The sequence below is a fragment of the Scomber scombrus genome, chromosome 4 (assembly GCF_963691925.1).
Source record: "Scomber scombrus chromosome 4, fScoSco1.1, whole genome shotgun sequence".
Taxonomy (NCBI): Eukaryota; Metazoa; Chordata; class Actinopteri; order Scombriformes; family Scombridae; genus Scomber; species Scomber scombrus.
The window spans coordinates 7,130,812-7,153,383 of record NC_084973.1 but is presented as its reverse complement, the minus strand read 5'-3'; the positions used below and the strand labels follow the sequence as shown (position 1 = coordinate 7,153,383).

Here is a 22,572-nt window from a genome sequence, read left to right as displayed (position 1 = left end):
GCAATTTTTCCACAAATATTGACCATGCTGCAGTTGTACCATGATGTAAAATATTTTTAAAAATATTGGCATTTTACATTACAAAATAATTTAAACTATAGGGTTTTGCAAAATTTTCCAATATCAATGTTGTATTAGAAATGAGTTTATAATGCAGGATGCAGCAAAAGATCCTCATCATTTCAGTTGATATTGTATTTTATTGTATGTGGCTTTTCAATTGAAAGTGAACTTTGCAGGATTTTTGGGGGCAGGGCCATGCACTTTGAGTTATGTTTAGTTATAAAGTAATAAGTAATAAAAAGCAAATTCTTCAAGAAAAAATACATAGTAAACAAACAATAGATGTTTTATTAAATTGCTGTTAGAAATATACATAGACAATGCTTTGCTAATTCTCAAGTATGTTTTGCACTTGTGTCATTTGATGTGTGTTTACCATAAAGTCAAGTACAACCCAGCCAGAAGAACCGCATGCTGTATGTTTGCCTTTCATTTCTGTTTTAACCTCTGGCTTTTATCTCTTTTGTCTTCCCTTCTTGTTTTTCTTTCCTTTCTCTCCCAGCTCTCCTTCCTTCTAGCTGTGTCATCTCTCTGCTTCTGTTAGAGTGGGGGATGACTGTTTTCTAACACCTATCAGCCTGCTTATCTACTAGGTCTGTATTGCCGTGGATTGGTATTTCCAACCCCATTCGTTATTGTGCCGTCAACCCCCTTGATATCATGCCACCATCAGTTATGGATATCAGGGTGTGTGTGACAGTGATATGCACTGTTGCTTGAAACTGTTGTATGGAAATCATGATTGTTTATGATGGACAGAGTGTGTGTGTGAGTGTGACACCAAGCCAGGGCGTTCATATGGATGACTGTTGGGAGCTTGCATGTGTTGGATTCATGCTTGCAACAGTGCTTGAGTGTCAGTATGCATTACGGCTCTGTGCATGACTATATCCAACAACAGTGCCATTTCTCCACGCTGGATGTGATTGTTCATTTGTAGGGTTGAGATCATTCCTTCCCACCTTGTGGATGTGTGCACTGTGCTGTTTGATTCCCTCTGTTGTACTTTGAATCGGTGGATCATGTTTCCATTTTGTTGCACTGATGTTCCAACAAAACTGTATTGAGTTTTATTTATTCTGCCAGTATTGTCTTAATTACAACAAAGGCTCAAACTTCTGAAAGCAGAAACATAATTGGCACCCAGCAGAGCATCCTCATTAATGTCTTTGCGATCCTGAGCTTTGAGTATCATAGATTTCCCCACACAAGTCACCCTTTGTAGGAAGAATTTGAGCTTGTCCCTTGAGGGTCTTGAGTGTAAAATAATCAGATTTGACTGGAGCAGATACACTCTCCATGGTAGGACCCTTCCATTGAAACAATGCCCACAGTAATGTGTTGTGTTGGTTCCCTTTGTTCATGATGAATATTTAAAATCTTGTACTGTTTGCCTAATCCCCAGTGTCCCATCTTGGCCAGTAAATAAGTCCAGCATTTGACTTTGAACATAAGGGATGCTGTTGATGCCACTCGCCCAGCCTCCAGGGTATGGGTGTCTTTAATGACCTAGTGCCCCTCCTTCCCCATTTCTCCTCTTGCTTCCCGACTCGGAAGATCTGTACAACTGCAATCAACACTGGACATGGAGGACTATGATGTTCGCTCAGCTGCCAGCATCATGGCTTCAGTGAAAGAACAGGAGGCGCGTTTCGAGCAGTTGACCCGAGCCCTTGAGGAGGAGCGCCGCAACGTCACCATGCAGCTAGAGCGTGCCAATCTGCCTCCCAACCCCCCCACCAGCCAACCGCTAGCGTGGCAGCAGGTGGTGATGCAGGTAAATGATGCCAACCCCCCCCCCACCCGTCTTTTTCAACCACCAACTTGCGCCAACCGCATGTCTGCCTACGTCTCTGAAGTGACATTTGCCTCTCCTGCTTCCTCCTTCCATCTGAGCAAGCTCATTTCATTGTCATGTTACCTCACGGTCATTGCTTTTCATCATCGGTGGGACTCAGTAATCTCTTTGTTCAATTTCTCTGTGATTTGAGACACTTGTTCCCATTGTCTGAACCCGCTGTCCTGGGTGTTGTGCAATAAGCCTCTGTGTGGTGACTCATCTTTAAAGGCAAGCTGATGAGATTCAACCTCTCATTTTGTCTTCTTTTGCCTCCTCCTTCTACGCCAATATGTGCCATCCAATCCCATCTCTTTCGCCCACTGGTCTTTGATATTGTCTGGTAGAGCTGCTGATTGGATGTGGCCTTCTGCCCAGCTCTGGCCAACGTGTGGGGGACATTAGAGTCCTGGCCAGGACTCTTGTCAATGCTGGCTGACTCTGCAAGAGCAGGCAATGTAAGATCTAAAAATGAGACAGCTGTAATCCTCTAAAAATGTCAGCTGTCACAATAGCACATTGATTTACACATTTCAAACTGTTAGGTGCTGAGAGAAAATGTTACAGTCAACACTTCTTCTGTTAATAAGTCCCAAGGTCAGGCAACATCTTATTGTTCAGGATATTTTCAGCATTTGAAGGTTTGATGCATGCACATTTTCTGCTCTGCTAATATTCTCAGGGCCCTTTCTCTAGTTTTTACTCTTGGGTATGATTACTTCTTTGAAGAACCCCTTTCAAACTGTACACATGTTTTACTAACTAGAATTTGAAAGCACAATTTGGTGATGCAGCACCTGTAGTACTTAGATACATCACCTTTAATCATAGTAAAGGAGGCAGTCTCATGTATTATTGATAAAGCAAGATTTGCAGAGATGAAACTGCTTTGCCTACATTTGCCTGCAGTCACATTTTGTTAACAGTCCGTGTCAATGTTCATTTTTAAAGGGCTTGTTGCCAATTCAGCCTCATGAAGGGATAATGACGAGGATGCAGGAAAAGTAAAGCAGGATAAAGCAAACTTGTCATCCCCTCACCCAACATACACAACGCAGGGTCCGATAATCAACTGCCTTTATATTTATATATTCTTTGTGTGCGTGAGCGAGAGAGAGAGAGAGAAGCCAAAATTATACTTTCCGCATCTGCCAGTATACGAGGGTCTGTGTAACATAAATTTCGTCAGTTTGTTGTGACCATGTGGGCAGGACACTCTACCACAACACTGTTTTCCTGTAGATGCCAATCTATTACACATGTGTGGAATGCCGCCTCCAAGCAGACTCCACAAAATAGTATAAACAGAACTACTACGTGCCCATGCTGTCCATGTACACATCTACTCAGACCCAACTCTACTCATAAATGTGTCCATGATTTACTGGCCAGTGCTTAACATGACAGGCAGTGAATTAACCTTCTCTCTCTCACACTCTCTCACACTCTCTCACGCCATCACTCACAGATCAGACTCACAGATACCCCCCACATCCCCCCTCAACCCTATACGCTCTGTTAGCACACTGAAGAGGGGGGTCAATTGGGTGTAACAGGGTATCGCTCACGTAACCATGCACCATTTTACATCACTTTGAAATGTCATTTGGTTGCCAGGCATTGGACTGTCGACTTTATCATAAACACCTACCAAAGCAAATTGGATGTGCGAGTAGGGAGGTTTGATCAGTGTCTGCTCTAGGGCAAACAGCACCTGAGCACTCGACAGTATTCTCAGTCTTGGGCTAGAAGTTGGTGGGTTGTGTGTAAGTGTGTGTGTGTGTGTGTGTGCTGCCCGTGAAACCCACTCCATTCCCGTAATGAGCCGGTTTGAGTTATGAGGAATGCATCAGGTTGCTCCATTTCTCTCCATCTACTCCTTGCTTAGTTTCAGACACACACACACACACACACATAGTCCCAAGGTTGCATGATGGATTAAAATGGAGCATGGATCAGTAACTGCAGGTTCAGATTCACAACCCCAGGGGCCACATTCAGTGAGGCCTGCCATTATTTAAAGTTGGGGTCAGAAAGGAAAAGTGGACCAAGTCTGATTAATGAAATCAGATGCACATAGACGTGTAATGAGAGTGATAAGCCACTGATCTAGACGGCGCTCTGTTAGACGGTGCTCACCTCCGAACAGATTAGATCTAAACATCGGCCGGCAGCTAACATTTTTATCTGCCTTCATCATTTTAGATATAGTTTATATTGTCAGCTTTTTAACACAGGCCGGAGGGAGAGACCGGGCCCAGAAGACAACACTGAACATGAAAAAACTGAACTGCAGCTCACACAGATTGGAGCAGGTTACACACACATCAGCACTGCGCCCAAGCCCAGTTTGCTGAGTTAAGCACAGCAGACCAGAGCTGGGGACTCGGACTCGCGACTCTGACTCGAGTTGCACTTAAGTCTCACTAAACTGTGACTTCAGACTCGACTTGGACTCGACCTCAAAAGACTTCAGACTTGACTTCGACTCGAGGCTTGAGACTCGCGAACAACTTTTATTTCATGTTATTATTATTATTCTCATTATTTATCTGTCATTCATCTTTTTGTATGATCTCTGGCTCTGAGCTAGATGTACACACCAACGTCATGCCACGCGCATGCGCCATGTGTGAAGCGCGCATCTTCAGTATCAGACATTGACAATGGCGAGTGCGACAAGTTCAGCAGGAGTGCCTCAGATCATTACGTTTGGATACAATGCCTTCACACTCCCGTTTTTCCCTGGTTCTCCCATATTTCGAACCCATCTCCCGCCGCCCTCCCGTCATTTCTCCTGTAATTGACAAGCCCCAAATTTGTTTGTTAATAATAATAAGAAGCGCACAATAGCAAAGGTTTTATTTTGAAAGCTCAGACAGGAAACCACCGCAACTCCGTTATTTAGTGCCACTAACTTAGTGGCTCCGCTACTAATTATTAAAAAACACAACGTTGCGTTAACTATGGTCATTTTATATATATATATTTTATAATATCCCCACACATTCCCTGCTGTGTGTTGTGTTAAGCAGCAGATAAAAGGCAGCTTGGAGAAAAAAATAATGAACATCTGTTTGTACCACAGTGCTAAACTGCAGTGTTTCTGTGATGTTCATGTTTTGTTCATTTTGTTGTATTTTACAACATTGTTAAAATAATTATTTTATGGTTGAAGAAAATACAGTTATGGAATTGAAATAATTCTTAGTGTATGTTTGTTCACATCACATTGCAGTAGATTCTCTATAGTGAACCTACAATTGATACATTTTCATACTGTCCTATATCAAGGTCTAGGTCAAGGTAATAGCCGAAGGTAGATTTGGTTACAGTTTCAGGAGAGGGCATCTCAACATACAAACAGATACATACATACAAACTTCAGTGACAGCAGACAGTTAAAACACCACAAAAACAGACATGGGCAGGTGCTCGCAAGGCTAACTGATCAGGATGAAGGATTGTACAGCTCTAAGGTCAGAATTTGAATTTGATTTAGTGTTGGCGAGAGACTTGAGACTTGACTCGGACTCTTGACCAGAGACTTGAGACTTGACTTGGACTTGACCCTCAAAGACTTGAGACTTGACTTGGACTCTAGCTCAAAGACTTGAGACTTGACTTGGACTTGTAAAAAATGACTTGTGAACAGCTCTGCAGCAGACTCATCTGTCCAGTATAGGCTAGATGTAGAGTGAGGCATGGCCCTGGACTGCAGCCAAATGACTCAAATATATCATATGCTGATGGTTTTGACAGTGTTATGCCGGAATGTAGCAGTCATGTCGTTCTCAAATATCAAGTCAAAAAGATTTGAAGCCTTTAGATGTTGAGTGATCTTTCGGCTAATGTTCATCAGAACATAAAACCTTTGCATAATAGGGGTTAGTTGTTGGCCATGCTAGCTATGGATGGCAATCTCGATCTGCCGGTCAACTAATTTGGTCTGGACTTAAATAAATAGCTGTTGGGAGGATTACTATGAAATTCTGCATTGACTGCACTGATGCCCAGGGGATGAATCTTGACTGACTTTAATAATCCTCTGACTTTTCTATCACTAGCACATCAAAGTTTTTATTTATCTAGTTAAATCTTTCAACATCTGCTGGATGGATGGCACAAACCTTCATTAAGAATGCCTTTTTCATCCACTCCACCTTGAGGGCTCCCCTTTGAGATTTTGAGTAAGTTGGCTCAACAGCTATTGGATAGAAACACCACGCTCACTGGAGGGGAAAAACAATCGGTGCCAAAATATGCAACCAAGGGCTGAAACGCTAACAAAATGTCTGTTGTGAGCTAAACATATTAGATTTCAGCATGCCAAAGGATTATTTTAGCACACAATGTTTACCAGAGACGGAAAAGTAGTTCATAACGTTTGCTGAAATCTCTTACATTAAGTTATAATATGAATGCAAGTGCTGAAATCACATACAGTAGGGATAGTACAACTGTTTAGCAAAGTCCACCAAATAACAGTACTGATATTGAGACTGAAGTTTGTAAACAGAAGCAGGGTAACATTATCCACTCTGTCTTCTTAAAGACTCAATTTTTCGTTTCCGCAGCTGATAAAAACCTTATTAAAACAGCTTTTAGGCATTTTTAGGCGATGAAATAGGTACTTTTTATTTGAAAGTATATGGCATAGAGGCCGACAGGAAACCAGAAGAGAGAGACGGGAATGACATGCAGCTAAGGTCCCTGGCCAGAGTCGAACTGGGGACGCCGCGACCATGTGGCATGCTCCCCCACTTTGTATTTAGTTTTTATTGGCAAATGTTGACAGGGTACTAAGGTAAAAATGGTATATTGTAGTTACTAAACATCAGCATGATAGCATTGTCTTTGTGAGCATGTTAGCATGCCAAAGTGCAGCCTCCATAGAACTGTCAGCATTCAGACTTTTGGTCTCATTGAACTATAAGACCATTTTAAAAAGTCAAAACCTTTCCAGAATTCAATTTCAGTTAATTCACTTGTTTTCTCTCTGAAGATGCAGCACAGCTCACTGTTTTCTATGATTAATACTGTATGTACAATACAGAGAGTAGAGACAAAGAAATCCCAACCATAAATAAATCACCCTCTGATATTAACATGAGTCACCCTGCTGAGCTCGAGTGCACAAAACAGAATAGGATTAAAGCACATTGTGGTTCGACATGTTTTAAATATCATTTTATGATATTTGTTTTGGACCTGCGTAATGTCAACACAGGATGTAATGACGCAGATCACCAAAACAAGCCTTGACCGTAGCATTATAACAATGAGTGTGGGAGAGGTTCTTGTCAACAGCACTGACCTATTTTTTTGAAACCTTACTAATTGAATTCTGATCCTCATTCACATCAGTGTGACAGTTTATGAATGGTTGCCAAGGAAGAGAAATAAAGTGTTTACGCTGCACCATCCTGTGAAGATCATCAGGACAATGCTGTTGGACACTCCATTAGCCTCCCTGATGAAATTATCAGTACAGATTCAGTGACATGGATCGAGCTGCCTTTGAATCCTCATCTATGTCCATGTTGACAGCCCCAACATGTGACCACTCACAAGCTAAGATCATACCCTTTCTTCATTTGATATCCTGTTTGCCTGTGCTAATTGATTTCTGCCCGAAGGAGCGTTGTCGCCAAGGCTCTGAAAGGTCAAGTGGTGGATTGTGACAGCTCTATGTGTGGAGACAGACAGACAGACAGACAGACAGCACTCAAGACAACCACACCTATCTGGAGCTAAGGGACAAGGTGACCTCATTTCATATACACCACACGCCTGATCTACCTACCAGTGGCCGCTGCCCAGCATATGCACAGATCCCATCTCATAGTGCACCAAGCCTCATTGAAGAGGAAACTCAGGATCATTTCTCGTATTGTGGAAACCATAAAATGTTGGAGTTTGGTATTCATATGATATAGTCTGCAGGCTTCTAGCATTGCTAAGGCATATCATCCCCTTGTGCAAATATTGTGGGAAGTTTTCAAAGGCTTGTGAGCTTTAGAAAGAGGGAACAGTGCAGCCTTTGATCTGTGCTGCTGTCTATGGTGAAGATGTACAGGCCCCAGCCCTGCGATGGCACCACAGCACTCAACCAACAAGCGCTCCAGCCGCCCTCCACCCACTTTCATCCCCACAGCCCCCCAGCCCTGTCTAGGCACAATGGATACAAAGGACTGAGGGTGCTATAGCGACAGAAGATGTATCCTTCCACTGGCAGGGCCCCGGAGCCCCTGTACCCTCGTAAATCACCTGCCTAACAATGAGCTTTAGTTTACCCCCTCCCCTCCTCTATCTTTCCCTGTCTTCCTCTCTCGCTATGCCATCAGGAACTTTCTCGCCTTCCATAAACACCCTAATTACTTTGGTGTGAAAGTGCCTCTTTTGTTTATTTTTGTATCCCACACTGTTCCCTGGCCCTCCTACTCCACTTTTGTCTTTAAGTGTTGTTTCATGGATTTCAAATCTAGTAATGTTGCTGATTGTTTTACATGTTTCAATATGGAACATCCAATCATGTCTCAGTGGTTTAAAGGTTAGTTGGATCTTTGGATACAGCTGCAAAAGTTTCCACTCATATTTTTCGAAACATCTTTAGAGACAAATAGAGCAGCAGAACTGGAGTTCAGGTGGAGGACTATGTTGTCCAGTAATATCAGTATTCATGGTACAATGCTCAGCTCCACCCAACAGCACGCTAACATCTAAAGCTGTGACTCCCAGAATGGGTGCCATGGTACCCTGGGGTGCCCTGAGGATAGGTCAATGATTCCACAAGAATTGTTAATTTCAATTGGTTTTAGCCTCTATGGATAGCAGCGTCTGTCTGGCAGTCACCAGACTGCCCCTTTGGTTCAGACTGAAATAACTTGTATTGGAAGGCTTGCGGTTAATGTTAGGGTTAGGGTTATATGAAATATTGTACCAAGATTCATGGTCCCCAGAGGAGTAATCCTACGAACCAGCAAGTTTGTTTTTTGGTAAAATGTGACGATTATTCAAAGGACTTCCATGAAATTTGGAAAAGATATCAGTTATTTCCAGAGGATGAATCCCAATGACAGAGTGATCCTCAAATGCCCCTGTCCCCTCTCCAAAAAACAAAAAGACATTGCATTAAAAACTACCTACATATGCAGGACAAGCTATTTACTTTTAATTTTGACATTGTTTGAACAAGTTAGGTAATTATTTGTTTTGTCAGTTTGCTCAAACTAATTTTCATAAGATATGAATGATTTCATGTTGAGCTGAAAAGGCTGAATTTGTATGAATGTCATGTGGGTGGGGTGGGCATGTAAGGGTCCTGGAGTTTGTGAGCCACGAATCTAAAGGCAACGGAGTCCACTTCCAAATCAAATAAATGTATCATTTAGCAAGGGGGGAAAAAAAGCTACTTCCTGCATTTCTCAACAGTAATGCTAATCTTTTATTCACCCCACTTCAACATTAGGAGTCAAGTTAGAGGCGATGGCCCATGAATCACACCGCTAACCGCTCATGGTTGGGGGAAAGTCCTTTTTGTGTCTCAGCTCGGTAGAGGGGTTGACATGGAAGGACAGGAATTTTTACTCAAGGTTGGGGTTGCACATATTCCTCTTGTTCAGATGAACATGGAAAGACAGGTTTAAAGGGGAGGCGGTGGAAAAGCCTTTTGTACCGTGGGCTATTTATATTCCACTGGGGCGGCTCAAACCTTCATCCTTCAAATCAGCCCCAATGCTGGTGGACTTAATGCCTGTCCTGGTGCACCTCCCTGCCATTTGATCACAATCCATTAAACCATTATGCTCACTAAAAGCACTAAGAGGGGTATCCGAAAACTGCTCCCATTTCCACCACATATCCTCTCTGTGTACTTGCATAGGTGAACAGTCTAAATACCTTTTGAAGGGCACTGCCTCCTTCTGAAAGTCTCTGGACTGTATGGAAGTCTAAATATGTGCTTGAAGATGACCATGGTAGTCTAAACTGACTTTTGGGCTTGGCCCCTGAGTTCAAAGACTAAACTGTAGCCCATGTGTTTAAAATAAAGCCCCATCTCCTCTCACAGGACCGTTCCTCTGTGCCACCCGAGGAATGTGACCTCACCCGTAGCAGTGTCCAGCGGGACAACCAAACAAGGTTGGACGCTGACCCCATTCAACTGAAAGGGAGAAAAAAAAGAAACTAAATTGAAAACAGTCTGTCTAGTAGAGCTGGAGGTGTTCTTCAAAGCCTTGATTTAATTATCCTCATGAGTTTAACATACTAGTGCGACATTTTTACAACATGACTTACAAGCATGTAAATGGTCATCAAATGAGGAACAGAAGCAGCACTGAGAGTTTGCAAGAGTAAAAATACGCACTTTATTGGACAGAGCATTCCTTAAGACTGCAAATGGCAATGGGGACTTAGAGCTGAACAATTCTTTTCAATCGCACCCCAGTGCGTTCTTTAATGAACATTACTACTGTACAACATTAATATTTAGGTCTCTTGCCAAGTAAAATAAATAAAAGCGTTTCAGCCAGGCCCTTTACAGAATAAACTCTTTCACTGAGCAAATACATGCAATCATGTAAACTGGCCCTGGGATCTCATGTCAATTAAAAAATACAGATGGACATTTGTGAACATGTTCAATGTGGGTGCGGTGGAGTTGCACTCGCATACAGGCAGCCACACACATTCTACATTTACTAAACACAGATTTAGACCCACAAACGAAGACAAGTCAACTGAGAAAGGGCAATCTTAACACTCAGGAACAAACATATTGGTGTTTTCTATTCTCTGTAAACCATTACTCTTCCACCTGTGTGCACTGGAGTAAATATCAGCATGTGTTTTTTTTGCAACAGGAGCTTATGCACCGCAACAGTAGTCTAGGTATATACAATCACATCATCGCAACAAAATCAAAAGAACACATACATCCACTTACTTTGCACTCTGCCAGACTGACTATATGAGTTGTGGCATTGCCTCCGGCTGTGACACAGTACACAGCTGGACAGAATGTGAAAAGACTGGACATCACAGCCTGAAATTTGCAAAGCTTTGCTTTTTTTTTGTGTCACAGAGTTGAACTCACCCACACACTTGCCCCAAAAATGTATCTCAAGCTGAAGCCACGAGGCAGCAGACCCCCCTTTATATGGTGGCGAAGTGGAAAGAGGTTGGGCATGGTATGTGAACTGTCTCACACAGAGTGTCTGAGAGTGATTCTCGTTGTGTAGAGGGTGATGGTAATAGTGCAGGAATGTGTGAAAAGACTGGCACTGCTCTTGATGGCCCTCTTTCTTCAAGAACCTCATTCAAATTGAAACCAATCATACATTCCTTATATGCAAAACTTGAACTTTGACATTTTTTGGATCTATCAAAATTACAAATAAAGCTGACCATCATCACTTTTGCCCATGAATTTCCAAAAAACAACACAACTAAATTCCTAACAAGTGGATTATGTGATGCAATGGCTGAACAACCTGCCAAGAAACTAGGGATCATGAGCCAACATGTAAACATATTTTTGAGCCTTGTGAGAACTGAAATTTTACCTCTTAAAAGGAGATTATATGTTATCCGTTTAGCTGGCCCATCTATCAACAAGAAATTTCAAAGATAAGACAGAATTCTAATGAAATTTTGTGAAAAGCTGGGCGCTGGGCCATAGAATAACTGAGTACTGATTAGCATTTCCAGAAATTCCCTTCTACAACTACAGGGTTAAAGACTCCATTAAAAATCCAAAGGTTTACAAGGGTTCAACTAAAATTCAAGGTGATAGGAAAGACGTCTTGGTATGTAAAGACTCGAGATGAGGATTGCCTGCTTGTCAGCCTCAAACTGATTCAGATTCTGTTGTTTATGCTTGATTCAGCATCCCAATTACGCATGACAAGATGGAAAACTAGAGAAAAGCCTAATCCTGTTATAATTGTATTACAAATCTTGCTGTGCAATTACAGTATTGTGAAATAAAAACAGAAAATACAACCTTTTGATCTGAAGTGATGTCATTTAAACAGAGCTTTATTTCCCTAAATGAAGAGAAAATTGCCTTTTTACAAGACAAAAGCCACCAATAGATTGGACTCTAATCCTCTGCATCGCTGAGTAGCCATTTTTCAAGGAGAAAATAAAACATGAATAGTACAAGTCATTAGATAAGGGCTTTTTGCAGGGCTCTGCCATTGTTTAGAATAAAACAACAGTCAGTCTGGAGCAGAGGACATCATCTTGGCCCTATAGACTCTCACACATACATTACTTCTATTATCACTGTCCCTATACTTTACAGAGATTGTCCCAAAGAACTTAGGGTAGCAGTCTGTATCATCTTTTAAAATCAACTTTTGAAGCACTTTTTTCCTAGAATTGCTTTGTATTCGCAGACTTTCTTGAATTCATTCTTGATTAGAGTCTTGTTTCCTGAGAAATGCGTTCTTGGCAACGTCGTAAAGCCTCTGAGTTTATTTTCAAAATTAGATGCCATTAAAGTCTTTCGTAACTGAAGATCATCAAAAGATTATTTTTTGTAATGAACGCTGTATATTTTTCAGACCGCTAGTCGCTCTCCCTTCAATGTACCCTCTGTATCTGCTTTCACTCCTCTTTCTCGCTCTCTCCCATTTTTCTCCTCAGCTGGCATCTTGAATGGAAGTGAAAAACATGATTTTAATAGATGCAGCTTCATTGGAGGTGTCTGGCTGTCAAGGTGCGCCTTGTTGCGAACATTAACCTTTTATACCATCTGTTTTCACACTGTACGTCCTTGACAGAGTAAAGCTGACTTGCAGGAGCTTTGATTACAACTGGATTATTCATACACCTTGTACATTTATTTTACAAGGCCCAGACGTGGGCTGGATAGACTCAAGAGGATATAGCATTTGTCTGACAGTAAGAGGTATTCCTGGAAACAGTCCTACCAACTGTGATGTTGAACACTTTCCAGGAATTAGTTTGTAATTAAATATTAATGTACTGTAATCCAGTTTACCTCAACCTGCTATTTCTATTCTATTCTATATTGTTCTACATTTCCCAGAACAGACTGCATGGCATTGGTGTGGTCCACCAGTTGGTCTGTTGGCCAGTGTGTCATATAATCCTCCTCCACTCTGGTCAATGCTGAATTTTCTCAACAACTATTGGATGGATTTAAATTTAATCCATACATCATGATTCCCAGGATGAAGCCCCTGACTCTAGTGGTTACCATGAGTTTTTAACTATTAGATGGATTGTCATGAAATTTGGTGCAGCTATAAGTACCACCAAGTACCACCAAAGTACCACCAATGGGTCAAAGTTCATGAATGTTATCAAGATAGAAAGTAAAGAAATGTTGAAATTTGGCAAATATTCCTTAAAATAAGTTAAAACCCAACATTAAAACGTAAAATGGACACAGGTACGTTGCATACAGATTTATAGAGATTATAAAGGTGTAATGCTCCTTTTCTCATCCGCTCCATGAGTATACCAAAGCTCTAATGGATTTTTGAACATGAAACTCACTTAATGCTTAAATGACTAAATGGAACGTGATATTGCAAATCACATAAGATGAAAGAAACGCATGAGACTTCTGTTTTTAAAACCACTTCTCGAAGGTAATGTTGTCTTAATGGTATTGTTGAATGGTATTGTTGAAAGTAAATAGATCTAAATGTAATGGCGCATGGTGGGCCATGTCTTTCATTAAGAACAAATGGAGCAGTAACGTCAGGGAGATGAAAACAGCACTGCCAGGCTTGTGGAATGCGAAACCTCAGCCATTTCCCCTCCGTTTGGGATTTTCTCCTTTCTGTTTTTTTTTTTTTTTTTTTGAGTCCAGTCATCCCTTTTTTCCCTTCTCCTTTCTGTCCAGACTTCTCTCAAAGTTGTCCTTAGTTAAGCTTCAATCTACGTTATTAGATTAACATTCCTCCTCAGCCTTGGTCACAGTCATAGATATCTGAATGCAAATTCTTTCACGCACGTCCTACCCCTCCCTTATATCAAGTGCAGTGAGGGGAACAGGACAAAGAGGTGGAGAAAAGGAGCTGTGTGTGTTTGTAGTGTGTGTGTGCAGGGTGTAAAAATTTGCAGGAGTATGGGGTGCCTTCGCTTCAATGGGGACAACTTTTTGTTTGTGTGAAGCCCCTGTTCATCTCCCTCTCTCTCTCGCTCTCTCTCTCTCTCTCTCTCTCTCTCTCCTCTTTTCCTCGACTCTCTCTGTCTATGCCAACAAGGGGGAGGGGTTGATGGGTTGACAGACAGACAGCAGCTGGAGTGTATAGAGGGAGCTGGTCCCACCCCACTAAGATGCCAGAGATAGAGCGAGGGGACCTAAACCCTCTGTGTGTGTATGTATGTGTGTGCATGAGAGAGAGAGAGAGAGAGAAATAGAGAGATAAAGAGGGAGAGAGAGAGAGAGGCGAGGAGCTCCTGCTGCCTGTCTGGGAACCCTCCATTCTACTAACACACCTCCTCTTTCCCTTTTCTCTTTCCTTTTCTCTCAGCCCTGGAGGTTTTTGTTCTCTCTCTGGCTAACTTTTTTGTTGAGTGTGTATGAGTGTGTGTGTGCGTGTGTGTGTGTGTGTAGTGCACAAGTTCACTTCAGCTCCGGGTCCTTTTCTTGGATTGCTGCTTTCGTTAGAGAAGAGGGATTCTGCAGGGGGAAGACGGCTCCCTTTGCACCCTATCTCTCTCTATTCCACACATACAGCATCTCTGCAAAGCTGAAAGTGAGGTCCCTCTTTTAGCTGTCAAACCAGCAGATAGCCAGAATTACACCGGATGTATGGCGTTTGTACCTTCAAAATAAAAGCATTGTTATTGCTTAGAAAAACACATTTGTGAAGCTTCGAATGGAGAAAAACTGCAGACACGAATTCCCTGCTTGATACTTCATGTCACCCTTATTTAGGAAAATACTACTTTGTAATATTGAATCCAAATTTCTCTAACTCTTTAGTCTTTTTAATATTTTCATGTTACCAACAAGGAAATACTAGCATTTACATATGCAGGGCAGAAAACCTATTTTATCTAAAAAACAAACCTCACTTCTCCGGTGTGTTGGGAGTTCTATCATTTTTAATAGCAATGTTTAAAAGAGCATCTTTAACATTCAGCTTTTCTGTCGCACCTTATTCTGAAATGGATCCTTTTATCACATTTGATGAGTTAAAGAGCTATATGGATCATTTTACTCACTTACATACTTAATGTCATTGACAGGATCTGACAACAACAACCTTTACAAGAAGCTTTGTATGTGCATGTTAATCTGAGCAGCAGTTTTATTTGCTAGTTTAGCTCGCTCACCAAGTTGAGAGGCTATTTTTGATTTTGAGATCCATTCTAAAGAAATAGAAATAATTCTCAGGTGTCAACAGATATGTTATTGGCCCATTTTTCTCTTGTAACAATATGGATCTTAAAGGTATGTAGAAATTAGTGGCATCTAGTGGAGAATGGATTGGACTTGGCAGAAATGGAATATGATATTGATAAATATGTTTTAAGTAGTGGATAATCACCTGAAAAGAAGATTTGTGTTTTTGTTAACTTAGAATGAGCCCTTTATATCTACACAGTGAGCAGGTACCCCTTCCATTACCATGCTTCTACAGTAGCCCAGAATGGACAAACCAAATTATGGCTCTAGAGTGGACCTTATGCATATTACAGTAATTTTTCCAGGATGGTGGTTGAGGTGGGGTATCTGCAACCTCACCATAAATCTTACACACTGGTCCTTTAACCCAGTGGGGGTTTTTCACAAGATTTTTGCTTTTAGATGTTTATTATAGAATGTGTATGAAACCCATGACCAATATTTTGTCACTGTGTTCCCTTTGGATGGAAGTATAGTGAAAATAAATAATTTCCATTCACAAATATGCCTTCAAGCTGTAGTTACTAAATGATATTCAAGTTGAATATCATTTAGTAACTACAATCGAGCTGAGCACATGGGTTGAATAATTCAACCCATGTGCTCAGCTCGATTTTTGTAAAGCGCATGTGGTTCTCGCGCGTTTACGTTGACAGGCGCGGACCTGCACTTCCTGCGCGCGGGTGGTGAAGTGCGTGCGGCTTGACGAGGCTGCTAGAGGATGGCTGCCCGCGTCTGAGCTGCTGCCTCTGCGCTCACAGAGGGAACACTCAGCGTAAACAGACGAGGAAAAACGCGAAGGAGACGAGAGGTGGAGAGGAGGGAAAGAGACAAACTTTTTTCGAGAGGAGGAAATAGTTGTCACACCTTTTTTACCCGGGAGGTTTTTGGGTTTTTTTTTTCGGGAACGAAAAAAGGGGGGATTTTGGACCATGCCTGCTGAAGTGAAACAGGTTAGTGTTGGATTTGCCTGCCGGTCTCCTCTCATCGTATCTTCAGCCTCTATGACTCTTCTTGTCTTTCTCCCCATCAGACTAATTCATTCAACATTCTTTTGGATTTCGTTGCACATTTTAAAATGTATCTTGGCACATGACATATACCTTTTTTAAAACCCAGTTTAATACACGGGAGCACAGATTCTCAGATGTATCGATGTCCTTCAGGATGATGGTGTGCGCGCGCGTGCGTGTGTGTGCAGGTATGGATGTGTAATCTGTGTGCACACGTGTGTTCATGTACACAGCTCAGACTGCTGCATGACATCAGATACAGTCAACACTATGTACTTACACCACTTACTGACTATTTCGTGCTGTAAATAGTCATGACTGTGGGATATGTTTAGTGGTGGTCCTCTCTGTGTATGTGTGTGTGTGTGTGTGTGTTGTGGGGGTGTCTTGCAGTAGACTAAAGCAGTGCTGTGACTTATGAGTTGCTTGACACATTCATGGGCTTCGATGTGTCAGTATCACCTATTGAATAACCGCTGTGATCATGGGATAAACAGTGTAAGTATTGAAAGTTTGCCCCCTGATCATCGCCTGCGAGGCTCTGAATGAACCCAGGCCAGGATTTATAGCCTGGGCTGTAGTGCCAATTGTGTGAGAGACATGGCATTAAACCCTTTTGTCTTTCACTTGCACAGATACCGCAGGAATGTGCTTTTGTTAGCTCTTGCGAGTGTGTTGCCGTGTCTGTGTGGGTGTGTGCGTACCAGGGCATGATGTGCATACATTATTGGAAGTGTTCCCTGTGTTTGAAGCGCATCCACAGGCAGCCTACACCATCACAACGCTCTTTTCCCCGCTGAGCTTGGCAGCACTCAGATGCATAAAAAAAAAAAGGAAAGACAGAAATCCAAAAACGAAAAGAAAGTGGAGGATTGAATAAGGTCAACTTCTCATCAGTACCACTCTCCTCTGCTAGGAGAGGGGTGGAGTTACCAAGCCCCCCCCCCCCTTGTCTGGTAGACACAAAACATTCTGCCAGCTCTCCACATTGCTCTGATAATAATACTTTAACAGTTGCCCCTGTGGATGAGTGCCATCCCGATAACTGGAGGACCCTCTGCCAAAAAAAGAAGAAGCTGTTTTCCCTCTCTCACACACACTTTGTTTTTTTTTCCATCCCTTTGGTCTGACGGCTGTACTCCAAGTGCGAGCCGATGGATCAAAAGCAGGGCCTGTCACTCAAAAGTTGCCAGTGGGAATCCTGGCTTGGATTATGTGAATGGGAATGAAATGTGTGTCAACAAGTGGAGAGTATGTTCTCTCCAGATGTATCCCAAAAATGAAATGGCTGTGCGGAGGTGTAGATGCCCCTCTTGTCCGTGACCCCTGTAAAACTTAAATGGTTGGCATACTTCGGTGTAGGCCTGCATCGTGGCGTGACCTTTTCAACTCAGCTGGACATTCCTCAAGTAGGGAGCACCTGCTTGGTCAGTGCTACAGGGAAAGAGGTCAGTGTTTGTCCTCGTCACACTTAAGCAATAGATGGATCGATTTCGGTTGTCCTTTTTGGGTATTACTTTCTATCATTGATGTTGGGCCTTTAGTAACAGTGTGTAACAGGAGTCATTTGAACTCCTTCAAGCTTCCCCTTTCAACAGTGATGCTCTGTACTATATCCTCTTCGTCCCTGAGGGTGTCTGATAGCTCAAACATCAGTTCTTATACTCAGAAGAATGTAGATAGCAAAGGCAGATGAGAGGGATGCTGATCTGCCTCGACCTCGTCTTAATACTGCAGCAGAGCTTACAGTAAATGAGTTTTAGCCCACTGAAGATTACTGCATAGCCCTCAATTAGTGGGGGAGACTGCACCAGACCACGTCTGAGTTAAATATAAACTGGTGTTTTATTTTAGAACTTTACACCGGCGGGGTAGCGCCCAAATCCTCCATATTCAGTTGCTGAGTCCGTCGCATCCCCTGCTCATGAAAAATAGAAAAACAGATTTGTCGTGAAGGAGAAAGGAAAACACTATGAATAATCCAGTAGTCCTCATCTTGCCAAGGTCTATCAAAAAACCAACTCTGCTCTTCCTCCGCAGCAAGAAGGACCCGTCTGAATAACAAAATAATTCATCTGTGATTCAGCCAAAGACTAAAGGAGGTCTTGTCTTCAGACTGCAGATTACTGCCAGATTTCTGACAGCTAGCGGGGCTTTCAGCTGCAGCAACTGAGCGCTCTTTCCCCCCCCTCATGGATGCTGTTTGATTTCTTAACGAAATTAAAAAGCCTTCAAACTTCTCTCCATCTTTCTTCTTCTTTTTTTTCCTTCTTCCGCTGGGATGTTTTTGTACGACGGCTCGATCGTCGCGTGTTCATTTCCCGTTCCATTCCTCGGGCTACCCTTTTGTGACAGCAGTAGATTTTTGTGCCGATCAATATTTGAAGACATGTGGAGCATGAGGAGCGGCATTGTTGCTTGAGTGGAGGTCGTACCATAATAACGTCAATGACCGGAAACATATGAAGCGTCAATAGATGTGGAGAGTGCATCAATGAAGGGTGCAGATTTACTGGTGGGGGGGCCATGCTGTCGGAAGGGTGGGTTGGTGGGTGGATGGGGAGAGGAGGGGTCATAAGTGCTGTTGTGTTTTGAAGGCCAGGGGATCTTGGAGGAGGTATGATCATATGGTGGTGGGTGGTACCAGATGGCCTTCCCATCACGCAGCCTGTCCATACTCCCCATGTTTCCCATACTGTTCCTATGGCTGCTCTTATCGCATGACCCATGACACAACACGGCTTGACATGTTACAGTATCTGTCACCCTGCCCGCCATCCAGCCGCATACTTCTTTCCATGGCTGCCTGTAATTTACATGTGAACAGCTGAGTCCATATATGTATCTCAACATGATAACTAACACTCCACCAGCCACATGGCTCCCTCACCAGCATCCAGTGCCCTATATGTATGTGTATATATATATATATATATACACATACATCTTGCACACAGTGGCTTGAACAAATAGTTTGCAAATACTTCTTTATGATTGGCTGAAAGCACCAAAATGATGTTGTATGGCAAACTAACAAGAAGAAAACAAAATGCGTTCTTAGTCTCATTCTCAATATCATTAACTCAGTATGCTCATGATTTTTGTTGCGTTTATTTACCATCCTCATAAAGCAACAGAAGCCAAGCATTTTTATTATTGGATATTATAGATTGTTAATCTACTATAAATCCAAAATATTTCAGCTACTCATCTATTAAGCTATTTAAAAATCTTTGGCCTCCAGGAAATAGTTTGGGGCATTCTTTGACCATTTTTCTGACAAATCTCGCGAGAGTTAAGACCTTGCAGGAAAAAGAGAGAGAGAGAGTTGAAGAGAGTAGCGCTTGGATGAGTTTTTTCTGTGTTGGAGTACAGAAATCATAGTTTAGTGCTATCTAAAAGATTTTCAAAGTCATAGCTGAATATTTTGCTGATGTTGACAACAGCTAAACTCTCGCGAGATTTTCAGACACAATAACAAACATAATGGATCAAGCGAAAGTTAAAGAAACAAGTTAAGTCTCTGTATAATCCTTTTCATGATGTTGTCAGACACTTGTAATAAAAATTGGAGCCTTTTAGTGACATAAACAAACACTTGTAATGGGCGTACATTGACAGGATCGCCCCAAAGGCTTACATTGCAGCCATTTAGTCACTCGATTCCTCTTTTATATTGCATATTGTGATGTGGTCATATGCTATGCTTCTAAAACTATGCTGCCATGACTGTAGTTCATATCTGAAAGACAGCTTGGAGTCTCCCGATGCAACACTATCCTGGACATCTGGTCCACCTAGTGGGTCAAAACAAACATTAAGAATTATGTGCAAATGCTATTTGACCCCAGCAAGTATTACACTGCCCTATACATAGTATACTGTATGTTCCTGCTCTGTATCATATGAACATGCCCTCGGATTCTTAGTGTTTACTCTGTGGATGTGTACTGTGGAACACTAGTAGGGGTCTGTGCCACTCAATCCCTGGCACCGCAGACCCCCCTCACCCCCCTCTCTTCTCCCCTTTCTTTTGGCTTCCCCTCTATCTGTCCTAACCTATTTGGCTGGCTGACAGTGTGACCGATGCAGACCTGCACTCGTTCACTCACTGTCTGACCACTGGCGAGAACCATAATGCTCTCACAGCTTTCATCATCACGCTGATGGAATTAAAAAAAAAATGTGAGTGGCAGTAAATTGGAAGGCTGGGTGGGGTGGGGGGTGGGGTGTGCTGGAGATGGATGCTTTCATACCACTATGTTTGGAAATGGCATTGGGGAGAAGAAGCGGCGCATTAATGAGACAGCAGCTTATTATCTCGCTAGAGCTGTTGTTTCTTTTTACCTATTCAGCTCTACAGCGTGCCTATTATCAGAAATGTGTGCAGGGTGCATACAGTATGAATCTTTTTACGCATGCATGTATTTCATGCACATCCCCGCCAACATTATACTGCGTTACCCTTTTGTGTAGCAACACAAGCAGCTCCCAGTCAGCTATTAATGATGACTTGGCTGATCAAGACTTGTTTGTGCTTTCCTGCTGCCAAATTTGGTTAATCCTCTAGAGGTAAGGTGTAGACACGGTGTCAGCCCACTGTTCCTTACACACACATACACATACACACACACACACACACACTGGAGGCAACGGAGGAACATCAATTGGATCCCCAGCTTATTTACTCAGTGTTTGTCTGCAGGGTACGGACAGGGCTTGCCCTGTTTATAAGGGAGTGGGATTCATGGTTTCCCTGACTGTGTCCAATAAACACCTTCCTATCTGTGCTGCTGGGAGCGAGCAACAAGAGCCATGTTTTTGATCGGGCAGATAAGAAAGCCACTTGCCTCAAAGAGAGCTGAAGAGACTCTGTCACACGGTTGACCGGAAAGTTAGGGAAGTAGAGATAAAGTTTTCAACAAAGTTGTGCTAGTGGCCACATCGAAGCTGTAATTATTGCAGTGACAATATTTACATGATGATCTCATATCCTAATGGCGGCGAGATTACATAATGGCAACAATTTGTTTGTTACACAAGCTGATGCTCTGATTTGAGAGATATAAAGACCATGAGTGCCTTAAGTGCCTTGATCAGTCAGTTCTGATAATTACTGTTGCTGTCAACATTTTTTGTAGTGTTAATGATGGAAAAACTGCCAGGGAGCAGAAGACCAGTTTCATAGAGGAGCAGACTGAAGGTATAAGAAGAAGAAAAGACCCCCTCTGTTCATGACCCAAGGTGCTGCCATGTCTACCTACAGCCATCTTAATTGTTGCATAGGTGTGTATGTGCGTCTGCGAGTGTTTGCATGTGTCTCCACTGTGTCTGGATTTCCAGCAGAGACTGCGGTTGAAGTCGTAGATGGGACGGTTTCACGACGTAATGGATAAGATATATGTGATCCTTAAATCTAGTGATTAATGACACCACGGGCTGCAAATCTCTGTTTTCCCAGCATATGCACCATAGAAAAACAGCTGGTGATGGTGCGTGTGAATGTATAGAGGTGCTGTTGTGGAACTTGATCCTAAATGGATGACCAGTACTGTAACTGACTGTCTCAGTATAATATTGATAATACCGATTTAATTTGCCCCAGGGAAAGAGAACAATCATTCCAGTGTACTGTATGAGATGGATGCAAAAACAGTGCACGTGATAGGTCAGAGGGTTAGTGGCTGATTGATCAGTTGATGATATGTGAACCTTAGACCATAGAGAGTTCTTGAAGACAGCACAGTGAAAATTCATTCCTCTTACTTCTTCCTTCTTTTCCCCACTCTGTCTGCACTCCCTGCCGGGAATACTGCTGCCACCCAGTCCTTCACTTTGAGAAGGATCTGCTTCTGGGGCCTTTTGAAAAGAACTGGGGCTTATTTGACAGTAATGTATAGTTCATAGAAGCTCCACCCCCTCTATCCTGCAGCTGGGGACCTCGTAGAGAGGCCCTGAGGGGGAAGGTCAAAGTCCTCATAAAGCTTCCCTCAACCAGAAACTCAGGAACAAACGCCTCCCTACTTCTCCCTTTCTCTTTTTAACCCCCTCTGGTACCATCCACATTATACTATGCAGCACACGCACTGCAGCCATTGGGGGGCTGGGGAAGCATAAGATGGCTTGTCTTGCGTGTTTAGTCTGGAACTTTCTTTTAGAGGGATTAGCCCACTTCCTGCCTCTGGGCCGGCCACTGGAAGCTGACGGGATGCTGGGGAGAGCATCGATCCACCATCATCGTACCATCTGTCTCATGCTGC

General features: G+C 42.6%; 1 protein-coding gene across 2 annotated transcripts in view; it reads left to right on the top strand.

Annotated features, from left to right (window-relative positions):
- The first annotated feature begins 1,648 nt into the window (after positions 1-1,648).
- arvcfb (ARVCF delta catenin family member b) overlaps positions 1,649-22,572 on the top strand; it is a 132,635-nt gene continuing 111,711 nt past the window's right edge. Inside the window, exon 1 of one of the 2 annotated variants that reach the window (XM_062417388.1) lies at positions 1,649-1,840. In XM_062417388.1, coding sequence (XP_062273372.1) covers positions 1,649-1,840 — 192 coding nt within the window. Of the gene's footprint in view, positions 1,841-16,156; positions 16,253-22,572 lie in introns of those variants that run through there. The other variant, XM_062417387.1, reaches the window with a different exon arrangement.